The 12,174-nt window shown below is 46.2% G+C and overlaps 2 protein-coding genes across 3 annotated transcripts in view; one reads left to right on the top strand and one right to left on the bottom strand.

Annotated features, from left to right (window-relative positions):
• Nucleotides 1–446: 446 nt before the first annotated feature.
• Nucleotides 447–7,713, bottom strand: FSAF1 (40S small subunit processome assembly factor 1). The gene is made up of 7 exons (XM_075748643.1): nt 7,583–7,713; nt 7,152–7,411; nt 4,512–4,568; nt 3,306–3,401; nt 2,509–2,592; nt 1,439–1,491; nt 447–777 (listed from the first exon to the last, which is right to left on the bottom strand). Exons 1-7 carry the CDS (start codon nt 7,641–7,643, stop codon nt 648–650), a joined length of 741 nt encoding a protein of 246 aa, XP_075604758.1. The 5' UTR covers nt 7,644–7,713; the 3' UTR covers nt 447–647.
• Nucleotides 7,691–12,174, top strand: part of GNPAT (glyceronephosphate O-acyltransferase) — a 21,587-nt gene continuing 17,103 nt past the window's right edge. The window contains exons 1-2 of one of the 2 annotated variants that reach the window (XM_075748637.1): nt 7,691–7,954; nt 11,445–11,633. In XM_075748637.1, the coding sequence (XP_075604752.1) occupies nt 7,706–7,954; nt 11,445–11,633 (438 nt within the window). In that variant the 5' untranslated portion in view covers nt 7,691–7,705. Of the gene's footprint in view, nt 7,955–11,441; nt 11,634–12,174 lie in introns of both variants that reach the window. The other variant, XM_075748636.1, reaches the window with a different exon arrangement.

Here is a 12,174-nt window from a genome sequence, read left to right as displayed (position 1 = left end):
TTTTTTAAAAAAAGAAGCACAAACTAAACTAACCCACCCACTTGAAACAGTGCTTATTTGGAGATCTCTGCAGAGATACACAAATTATATCTTACCTGGGACAAAACTTCAGAAAAATCTTGTTTTCATTCCCAAGTGGATAATTTTGAAACCTTAAGAGGTTTTGCTGGCCAGGAAAACTGTTTGTTGTGCAGTTCCACTATCCACTAACTACTCATACAGATACAGAAACAGATGGATAGACTGATAAGTGTTTGAGAATACCTATGTTAGGTTCACAGCAAGTAAAGTATTACTTTTTCCATATTCCTTCCAGATGAAAGCAGAGCACTATATATTTTAATCCATCAATTAATGGCTTAAATTAGTATTTTACTTCTAGACAATAAGCTGATTCTAGAAAGTAAAATGCTTTCTTTAGCACGTATTGACTAATAAAAATAGCCTTCTTAATAAAAAGTCTTATTTTTATTTATAAAATGGTAAATTCTCATACTCTTCCCAAGGCAGAATGGAAGATGGGAAATCCTGCAACAACAAATAAAAATTAGGACATGGTGGGAGGGCAAAAGGCTCCATAAGTCTGTGTTAGTGGCCATGTGAATTCTATCTTATGCGTATCGTCCGTTACACTCTGTATCAGAAGTTCATTTGATAACTTTAGATGATTTAATTTTCTTTATGTCATAGCTTTGCAGAATCAAGGTCCCATCTCTGAATTTTCCAACTTGTCCTGCAGGCCAAATGCTAGGAACAGATTTCTTCCTTTTGGCCTTCCTGAAATACAAAGGGATAAAAAAAGAATTAAGAAAACCACCGGAAACTCGTGAAAATGCTGAATATGGTGAAAAATGTCACCTATTTATGCAATCAGTATTTGGTATTATGGAATATCAAATCATAGCAGATAATGACCCACAATATTTGTTACCTGTATAGCCATTCAAAATTTGCAGCACATTACAGAATGAATTACTTTTTTTTTAACTATTATTTTAAAACAAAGAGTTTCAGATAGAAAAAGAAGACAGAGTACATTTCAGTGAACCTGCTACAGTATAATTAAGAATGCCACTTCACCTTTCAAGTCTCTGTATACTGTATCTTGTGTTTTGCAGAAATTATTTCTCAAGCCTATGAGTGAGTGGCATATCCTGAGTCCACACACTCTGGCTGCAGTCTTAGACGTGTCGGGGCAGAACTGACCCATTTTCAGTTATGCTGCCTAGATAAGGCTTTGGAAACTGCTAGATACAGAGCAAGGTCAGCATTTTGTAGCTGTAAGTTCTCCTGCAGTTGGACAAGTTCCTTCCACTGTGATCTGCATGACTTCTGGTATAAGACTGTGCATAGTTATGAAGGGGGAGGCTATACAAAGTTACACTGGGGACGCTATAAAAAAAGCAAGTTAATTTTAACCATGTTAAAACCAGCTCACCTCTCCTTCTGATCTTTCTTCTTCTTCTTCTTAAGAGAATCACCTTTATGTTCCTGTTTTTAAAGACACATATTTTAATGGAAAAGGAACAGAGCATCTTGGCTAAACAACCATCTGCACACAAAACACGCGGTAGCCTTTGCTCCACAGAGCAGCAGACATTTTAAAGCAGGTTGGGAGACCTTCTGACAGGCCAAGTGATGCAATGTGTTACAGAGGCACTGCTAGGAGTGCCCAGAGCCCTTCCTGTCACCTTATCGAAAGTACAGCCCTCTCGTGATCAACACGCTGCCCCTGCCACGTGAGGAGGCACAAATCCAGCCACATGAAGAGAGAGGCTTGCCTCTTGGGCGTGTGGCAGATCCTTGGGTCACAAGATGGACTTACTACCGGGCAGGTGTGCCTACTCACCCGAGTGTACCTGTCAAATGAGAGGGTTCACCCGTGGCTGGTCATGCAGTGGATGTACTTTGCGCCACGTAACAGGAGAAGTAGGTCCCCTGGGAAAGTGGGTGGCAGGAAATAGGCCAATAGAGCAATTACCCACCCCGCAGCCTGCTCCCACCTACACGAGAAGGCTCCATGGGGAAGCAGGGAGTAGGCTTGAAGCCAGATGGGCCATGCTAGAGGATGGATGCAACAGAAACCCCACCCTTGCTTTAAATAATGAGCAAGATCCTAGATGGAACTGTGCTGATATAAAACCAGCTGAAGATCCGGCTCTCTGTGGTTAGACAACATGCAACAAACTTTAATTGAAGGCCATTTTTTTTCCCTTAAGAGGCAAAAAAGAAAAAAACCAATGAACTGCTGATTTTGAGTCATTGATCTATTGGCCTCAAAGGTGAGGCAGTGAAACCCACCACAACACAAGCCTAACTCTGTGCCCTTCATACTGCGCACAACCAGCTTTTTCTGATGAGATCAGTCCTGCTGGAGCCAGGAACCCACTCCATGGGGAGCAGCAGGTGTCAAGCTCAGGCACTCCTCCTGTGCCTGAGGCATTATCTGTCAGGCTCTTGGGCTGGCTCTTACATGCTGTCTTTATACAGAGAAAATTTCACACAAACCTTTCCCTTTTCATCATCCTTTGCTGTTTTCTCTTTCATTTTCTCTTGGTAAGTCTTGTAGTTCACGTGTTCCTTTTTGGGGGGCTGCAATAAAAATTGGGAGGGAAACCACTGATGAAATTTTCAAATGGGTTCAAAAAATATTCATGCGCTCGCATGGAAAATATTTTTCAGGTGATGGTGGGGAAACAGTAGAAACAGTTTATTTCCTTTTGGGTGAGACAAAGGGACATAAGAGATGTAAGGTAAACACACAGAAACCATATCTTTCTTGGTGGAGAAAGTAGAGAGCGATATTTATGCTCTGTATCAGTCCTACAAGGTTTCCACATACATACTGAGCTAGCAACAAAACTCATACCCCTCCGCATCCCCCCAAAAAGCCCCAGAGGTTTTTTTTTATTTATTTACAGTACTGAAGATAAATAAAAATGAAAAGTTTTCTCCATCTTTAACTCACTGGGAGAGTGAAGCTGTTAAAAGGAAGCCCCTCCTTCCAACAATTTAGTTTTGAATGGCCCAATTAAAAATTAGTAAATGTTGTTTTCCAACTCAATCAGTCCTATTTCATCTAAACAACATCTCTGACAACACAACCATACTAATTTTCCAAATGTCTACAGAAAATAGACAAGCCAGAATAGAAAATGTACAAGTAAGGATGAAGTGGGAGAAGGGTCAGGGCAGAGCATCTTGTGTTTTAAAGAAGTAGTGCCAAAACCCCCCAAGAGATTTTTACCACCTTCCTGCACTGTAACAGCTGAGTGACAGCCCAGCACAAACCAAGTGACAATCACCTTGGCTCCGAGCATGATAGCACGCTCCTGTTCCCATACGCGCTGTTCCTGCTTCTTGTAGCCAGTGATTCCAAACTTGTGCACTTCCAGACGAGCCTAAAACATTGCAGCAAATTGCAAACATTTTGTAATTTGTCTAACCTGTTGTAAAATAACTCTCGACAGACCACTCCCAAAGAAACCCTGGCTAACACCTGAAATCAACGTGCTATAAAATAAAACTGAGTTTGGAGCTATTCTGCAGAACAGTTAGCCACTGTCCATCTAATTTCTGGACAGCGAGGACTGTCAGGGAGACAATTTTCAGCTGTCCTCATTTCACATGAAACAATGCATGGAATGGATCTTCTCCATATAAAAATGAATCATGTTGTGCTGCACAAAGGAGTACAACGAAATGTGCTACCCACAGCGCCCAACGTTTACAGAGCATCCTCGTTCTTTGGCTGCAGAGCACTTAACCAGTGAGAAACACAGACGGATAGATGGTGAAGTGGTTTCACTACCTACGTAAGTATACTTGACACTATACAAGAATATCCTGGCAAAGCTAGGGGTGAATTTATAATCTTTTTAAAGGCAGTGGTTAAATCCTCACTGTTCTCAGCAGTATGGAGCTCCACACAAAATCGCCAGTGAGACTTCACTGGATCCCAGCACATCCCTGAGCAGAGATCAGGCGTATAAAACAACTTGCACAGATCTATAAACCAATCAGTATCTAAGAAGGCAAATGCTACTTTTGCTCGTATAAGAACACATGAGGACAAAAAGACAAATGGAAAAAGAGTCATCTGCTGTTTCAAAAATAGATGCCATTATGCTTTTTTTTCCCTCCCACATGAGATCAGAAATCCAAGATTACCACCATGGGCCTGAAAGAGCTACGCTATACATTACAGGTACTCACATAGCTTTACACAGCTAACACACAGTGATTCTCCTCGAATTCTCACCAAAAGATCAGAAAGAAAGACCACAGGGTTGTAACACGCCTCTCTTCACATAAAGCAGTGGACAACAGCCATCATGCTCCTCCTTTGGCATGGCATACAGCCAAAATTACCTATTAGGAAACCCTCACCTACAAGAGATAACCTTTTCTGGAAATGTTTCCTAACTGGTCCCACCGTAGCTTTCCCAAGGATATAAATACACACACCTGCACACTAAAATAGTGAGATTAGATAGGTCCCGCTGACTTACTTTTTCAAAGTTAAATTCTTGTTCGTTCGCATTTTTCTCTTCATCCACTATTTTGGTCTATAAACAAAATAAAACATTTCAAATTAATATAACAAGTAACACCAGTTTAAATGCTGATTGCAATAGTTTTTTGGAAGGCAGTGAAATGTAAAATGAGAGTATACAGTTTTCCACCAGTGTCTTTTTCTACCTTTATTACCTGGATTTATTAAAAGAGACAGTCTCAATGGCATTTTTAATGTGTAGATATTATAGGGTCTTACTGGAATAATCTTGCACAATTTATAGGGTTTCATTACAGCACAGTGCCTATAGCTTTGTCCTGCATTTTCTTGCCTGGATCACCTGCTAATACTTATAAAGAGTTTCATAATTCAGAAAGATATTAATAGCTGCAATTAATTTTTATACTTTCAAGTATAAATTACATTTTATAAGAGACAACCCACCACATGTAAGCTACACGTCACGTATATTTCCATTTCCAAATCCATACCAAACTGCTAATGCAGGATAGGACATGAACTTTAAGTCATTTTATTTGAGACAGAGGGAGTGGTAATAGCACATGTACCGTTAGCTGGCAGCAGCATGCAGAACAAGCATAATTTGCAACTGCATGGACATATATTAGTGCACATATCTGGCGTATCTAATGCAAGAAAAACAGCTTCAAAGGAAGCACTGTCAGCAAACAGCAGACCTCACTTAATATTGTTTAAATAAACTACTTGCTCAAAATGAGGTCAGCGAAAACTACATCTTTTCTACTCCACGATTTACACAGAGACCTTCCATCAGCAGTCCTCAGTTTGGAGGGGAACACTTCAGGAGGGACAGATCGTACCCTAGGAAGAAAAAGAAGCACAAAATTCCCAGGGAGAGCTCCAGATCTGTTTGCTACGGGAGTGTCCCACACAGTACACTTCAAAGCAGTAACAAATCTCCCAGGGTTATTTTAGCTTGTGTTCAACTCCTGATTTTGGGGAGGACGTGCTGAAGCACCTCTCTGAGCGAATGCTCTGCCCCCTCCCAAACATGCTGATGCAGGCAGGTGGCACTGGCAGGGAAACTGTGGTTTGTCCAAGCGTACCATCCACTCATCTTCCCCTGTTTGCTCTCAAGGGCACTATCCCCTCTGAGGAAGCAGGAGTACTACATATGTATTAATGCTTGTAATGCATTTCCTTTTCACTCTCAGGACATTAAGTCACGTTGAGTTACAGGTTCAGGTCCCAGGGTTACATCAGGGCTTCCCTCTGAGTTCTACATAAAATTGTCCATTTCAACCACAAATAAACATGTTCAGAGCATTTTACTAACAAGCCTAACACCAGCCTTTTCAGACAGAAAAATTTAAGTTGTAAAAAGCATAAGAAAATAAATAGCTAGGCATTTTTTAGAGGAAAACATGCCGGAAAAAGCACAGAAGTTTATGGATTCAACCAACTGCTTGGCCAATCTCTTGAACCTCCCAATTCTATGCAGTCAAACCCCAGATGCCAGTAAGTGTCCCTGAACTCAACACAGCCATGTGTTGGCCCATCAGAGCTTATTTTAGAATTGGGCTTCTGATGTTATGGCCATAAACACCCTCTGAGAAAACAACCAGAGAAGCTATAAAATCCGGAGACCAATCAACCAGCAAGGGACCCTCTGCTCAGCATGGAAGGCAGCTCAGCTTCCAGCCAAGCCTATCCAGGCCTCTCTGTTGAAGCAACTCAGCTACAGCTTTTTGGTAGCACGAGGGAATTTAGGACCAATAAACCAAATCAGAGGACCAAGATCTAATGCCATCATGCCTCCCCTCATCAGCCATCCAACACTGATCCTCCAAGACGCACATTGCTTGCGAACAGCCAAGTGTTGCTGTGATGCCAGGGAAGAGAAGAAAGTTCAGGTACCTCACATCCACACTTAGTGACAAGAATAAAGCAGCACACAAACCACTTAGGCAGAGAAGCGGCCAAGAGGCTTTCCTTCCCATTTCATTCACTTCTTACCGTATCAGCAGTCCTATCTGCAAATCAATTTAGTTTGTTGGGCTACATTTACCTCAAATATAGGTTATTTATCCTTGAAATTGGAAAAAGGGTCTTTGAGTCCTGCCCCCACCCCTGCTTCAGCCGGCCACTGCCAGCAGCCCTGTCAGATGGGAATCAGCAGGGCTAGATGACATCAAGCTGAGCACGCAGACTGCAGAAGGACCCCGGATTTTACAGGCACCTCTATTAGCAAGAGGGAAGAAACCAAGCACAGGATCGGGGGGGAATTACAGAAGATGTCTCACAATTTATGGTGGCAGACTGTGGAGATAGCAAAAAAACCCAAACAAACCCCAAATATACAGAGAGGGGTTTGGTTGTTTTTAACTGTCACCGGAAAGGGGCATCCCAGGCCAGTACCTGCTCAATGGAAAGTCGCTGGAACGGCTTTAAAAAAAGCCCCGTACCTGTGCTCTGAAGAACTGAGCTTTGCCCACCGGCACTGGTGCCGTGCCCGTGCCCGGGGAGCGCACCCCGTTACAGGACGGCCCCTGCCAGGGGCCAGCAGCACCCACGCCTGCAGGAGAGGGCGGGCCCGGGGCAGAGGGGACCACCCGGCAGCCCACCCCCCCACTCACCCACCGCCCGGCCCTACCTGGGCACCGCCGGTGGGTGCTGCCGAGGGGCTGGGTCGCCCCTTCCTCTTCCTCCCGCGGAACACCACGACCTCCACGGCCGGCGGCGCGGCGGGGGGCGCTGGGACGGCGGCGCCCAGCTCGGCCCGCAGCTCCCCGAAGAAATCGCGGGCTCCGCGCCGCCCGCCCGCCGCCGGCTGCGGTTCTCGGGTCTCTGCCGCCGCCGCCCCTGCGCTCGCCTCACTGTCCTCCGCGATGCCCCGAGCGCCGGGCTCCTCACCTGCGCGACGGAACACACGCCCCAGGTCAACTATGCGCGGCCACCATCGCTCCGCTTCAGAGTGAACGCGCCCGGCCCCCTGCCTCCCCCGGGAAGGCCGCAGTGCCTTCGGCCCCGGCTCAGCGCCCGGTCCGGCCACGCTCCCCGCTGCCGGCAGCCCCGCTCACCTACCCAGGTCGTAGAGGGCGCCGAGCACCGCCTCCAGCCGGCGGCACGGCTCCCGCGACCCCATGGCTGCCGCGGGGCGGCGGGCGGAAGGACGTTTGATCCCGAGCGGCTCCCGTCGCCCCCAAGATGGCGCCGCCCATCGCGCGGTACCCCCGCCCTCCCCCGCGCCCGCCGCAGCGCGCCGGGCAGCTGAGCCGGGGCGGCGCGGAGCCATGGGCGCCGCGGGAGGCGGCTGCGGGTGGGAGGCCACCGCGACGGGGTAGGGCGGGCGAGCGGGGCGCGGGGCGGCGCGGCGGAGCTCGCAGGGCCATGGCGGCAGCGACGGCGACGGCAGCGGCGCCCGGGCGGGCGCGGCGAGGGGCGCCCATGTACTCGGTAGGCGGCGGCGGGGGAGAGGGGGAACGACAACGGGGCGCAGTGCCGCAGCGGGGAGGGAGCTGCCAGCTTCACCCCCGCGCCGCGTCTGTGCCGTTCACTCTGAAGCAGAGTGACGGCGTTTGGCGCACTCTTCCCCCCCACTTCTCCCTTCCTTTCCGCCCTCATCCCGGTTTGGGGCCCGGGGGAAGCGGGGCCGCCCTCCGGAGGGAGGTTGCCGGGGCCTCGGCTGAGCGCGGCTGTGTCGCGCACAACTTCCCCGGCCCTGACCCCTTCGCGGGCCGGGGACAGGTGGCGGCGGGGCGGCCCTGGGACGGGGGCTGCGCTCTGCGGGGCCCGGGAGAGGCCGAGCTCCAGCGGGGGCAGGTCGCGGCCAAGCGGGAACCGGACGTTTCCCCTCACAAGTTCACCTTCCCCAGCCGCTGCGGGCCCCAGATCCGCTTCTCCTACCCGCCTGCTTCCCCACTACCTGTCATGTCAGTCGCGACAGTCCAAGCTCCTGATCCCGAGAGCCACTTCTCCCCTCAGACAGGCTGCGAAGGACCAGCCGGCTTTAAGGAAGGTTGGAAGGGGCTCGGGCTCCTCGTTAGAGAGGTTTTGTTCGACAGCCCCCAGCCAGGCCCCGTGGAGAGGCTGTCTGGGGTGACAAGTGTCCGAGCGCCGGGCGCTTCACTCGCCAGCAGCGATGAATTCAGCGATAGAAAATTGTCACAGGGATGGAGAGGCTGAAGCAGGTTTTCCTGTGTTACATGGTGGAAATGACTTCATTGACCTTGTTTTTTCCCTGCAGCTCCTATATCAGCATCAGACACGGAGATTTGAGTGTGGGGTGCTAAACCCCCCTTTGTACTTGGATTTAGGGAAGGGGGCTGGGGAGAGGGGGAAACAGCGCCTGGTTTTGGCAGAGATTCCCAAACTTCTGTGTCTCCTTGGCTGTGCGCTGGTATCCCGAGCGCATCATGAGCGCTCCTATTTTATTGCTTTCAGCGGAGACATGGAAGCAGAGGAGTTCCAGGCTCCTGCTGTTCCGCTTTTGTACTTTACCAATGTCACAGTAACTGTGCACATCGCTGAATTGTCTGATGTCAAGGTTTCCAACAGCATATTTTCTAAATGCATTCTCTACCAGTTGGCAACTGAAGCTGGAACGACAGCTTTAGTGGTTGGTAAAGTATGTGTGTTTTGGCTCCCTCATTGCTACTTTAGGACAGGGTGTGAAAATACTTATTGCCATGAGGAGAAATCAGTTGCATATCAAATCTGGAAACGTGAAATGAGGAGCAGTGGCAAAGAGGTGACTTTTCAATCAGCCATGGCCTTTGCAAAACTCCAGTCACCATTCCCCGTGTTGGGGAATGGCTGTAGCAGCACGGTGACTGCTATGTGGCTGATGATACCCGAGCTGAGTGCTGGGTTTCTTTGGGCTTTGTGTAGTAGCAGGATTTAAACTTTAATTGAAATAAAAGTTGCTTAGATTTTCTGGGCAATGATTTGTCATGTAATGATCTAAGTAGGTGTATACTTAGAGCAAACTAGTATTTTCTGGTGCTATTCTAAGTTATCTTTTTTTGCTATTACAGAGTGTAACTTTTTTTTTTCTGTTTTATTTTTAATCAAGGGGGTTGATATAAGGTGTCAATGGCAACAGATGGCTAATACAAACTATTTCCAATCTTAACAGTTCTTAGCTTACTTGGCTCTTGCAAAACACCAACTAGTTGAAGAAAAAAGATTGGAAACTAATGCTAAACCATATATGCAAAAAACCCCTGAAAGTTTTAAATTAATATGGGCCTGGGTTTAATACCTTGTATAGGATTGTTTTAAAAGTCCCTGGACAGTTGGTTCTGCAGTTACTGTGGGACAATTCTCTAAACTACAATAGTGGAGAGAGAAGTTAGATGATCTACCAAATGCTGCTGTAGTAGAAGGATGGTATCCAAATTTGACTATACTTTGTGGGGAAAAGAATGAGAAGGTCAAACATTATAGTAGGCTTTGTGTTCTCTGATAAAATGAAATTGGATTTCGATACAGTTGAGTCTTTGAAGGATTTTTTTTGTGGTTCTTAAGTGGAGGTACTAGTGATCTGGGTTTTGTGTTTTGTTTTGCCAAATTCTTGTGTTGTTGAATGGATGGGAACTAAATGTTTGCTCTCTACTTACTTCAAGTGTCAACTGATTTTGAGTGTTGCTGGTGTGGCTGTGGTCAGCTGGCAGTGAAACCTGACTCTTTCTCCCAAGGTTGAAAACTCAGCCGCCACTGCTGGGCACTCTGCTTATCTGTTCCTGGTGTTCTCCCATGTGTTTGCTGGCCAGGCGTTCCTCTCTACACCAGAAAAGGTCACTGTAACAGCCCATGAAGCAACATGCTTTATCCTTCATTGTCAGACTGGTTCTGCACAGGTTGTATGTAGAGAAAGGAAGCTGAATGAATGAAAGGGGTGCCTGTGCTACCCTTCAAGTGGTGCTGTGAAGGTGTAAGCATTTTTATTTTAGCATCTTCTTCTAATAAATATGCTTGATCATAACCAATACTTTAATATTTGTGTTTCACAGAGGCTTGCTCCAGTTGCCTTGCTTGTCTGGTGGCTATTGCTGCTGTTTCAAAGTTTAGAGAAATACAATTTTGGTTTTGGAAAGACTGAGGGGTCTTTCATATGGACTGTGATGTTAGACGAGATAATAGGAGACATCTCTCTCCGGTGCACGGGATGCTGACTGGCTCAAGGGCAAGACTTTTGTCACTGAGATTTCTGCAGCAGGATGGATCCACTATTAGTTCTTGATGTACCATTTTCCTGTTCAGCAGTGGTCTTGGTTACTCAGAGGCTGTGTTCTCTTTTTACCTACGTGTGCACCATATTGCATTTTGACCTTCATGTGGCTGGTAATGGTTGGGGTTTTTTTGTTTGTTTCTGCCTGGCTGTGTTTTATATACCTTACGTCCAAGCTTGATGAAAATCAGCACAAATCACCAAGGTCCCAGATGTAACTTAAAGTAGCAGGGATTATATTTGTGCGTTGATGATTGTGTTTTTATAATGTTGTTCATTGTGTTGTCTTCATGCAGCTGTGAGAGTTGGAATCAAAGGTGTTTTAGTTAATACCTATTAATCATGGAGAGGCTGGAGGGAAGGCACTTTAGCTTTCAAAGCCCGGGTGTTGTCTCAGCTTCTTCCTGTTGGGCAGAATTAAGTAATGTGGCATAGAGTGATTTGGGGATCTTTGCAGTTGGAAAGGGTTGAGGTTTTTTGTTGGGCTTTGGTGGTTGGTTTTTTCCTTTTTAGTTTCTTTCTATTTGCGGCATTGCTCCAAGCAAATAACATTTGTTTGTGCACTCAGAATGTGGAATGCAGATGCTGTAGAAAGCTAAAAAAAATCCCAAACATTGCAAAAGTATTGGATGCTGTTATTTTGGTACTGTAGCCAAGCAGACCACTGAATGGCTTGAGACAGTGTCTCATTGTTTATTTGTATGTTCCCAGCAGAAAGAGCTCACATCAAAGAAAAGAGATGAGTTTGAAGATATCTTGGAGGAAAGACGATTGTCCAGTGACTTGAGATACGCAATGAAATGTTATACTCCTGTGATCTACAAGGGACTTTCACCTTGCAAGCCAAACGCTATTAAAAGTGCTGTTCTCCAGTCAGAGCAAGTTCAATATGTTATCAAGCAGGTGAGGCTGGACACTGAGCTGTAAGAGGAGGTAGCGTGAACACAGCCAAACGGTGTGTAGCAGCAGGGGAAAAAAGTAAAAAAATTATTGCTGACCTTGTCAAACACGATAGCTGTAGTTTGAAAGACGATCCCATAAATCAGTAACTTGAGAGCCATATTCTTTCAGCAGGAAAAACAAATACGGATTTACCATGGAGTTGCCACTAAAGCTGTTAGATTGCTAGTTCTTAAAATATTGTTTTGATTTTGCATATATGGCATTTTACCATCTGACTTCTCCAATGGGCTTGACTTCTTTTTTTTTTACTTTTCTTCCCCTCCTCCACTGTCCTTACCACAGAGCAGCATTGTGAAAGACATAAGCACTCTCCTTCTTAGTAGACACTTTTGTACTTTGAGGGTGTCTTGTAGCAATTGTATAGGCTAGTGATCTATTTATGAGTCAGTCATAAATGCTACATTCCCTAACATAAGAGTTAAATCACAGAGAATTCTTTGAATTAGAAACACTGTCTAAGATGAAACCGTATTTTTGTTTT

This window comes from Balearica regulorum, chromosome 3 (genome assembly GCF_011004875.1).
Source record: "Balearica regulorum gibbericeps isolate bBalReg1 chromosome 3, bBalReg1.pri, whole genome shotgun sequence".
In the NCBI taxonomy this organism is placed as follows: Eukaryota; Metazoa; Chordata; class Aves; order Gruiformes; family Gruidae; genus Balearica; species Balearica regulorum.
Note: the sequence above shows the minus strand (reverse complement) of the source record. Positions and strands in the feature narration are given on the sequence as shown.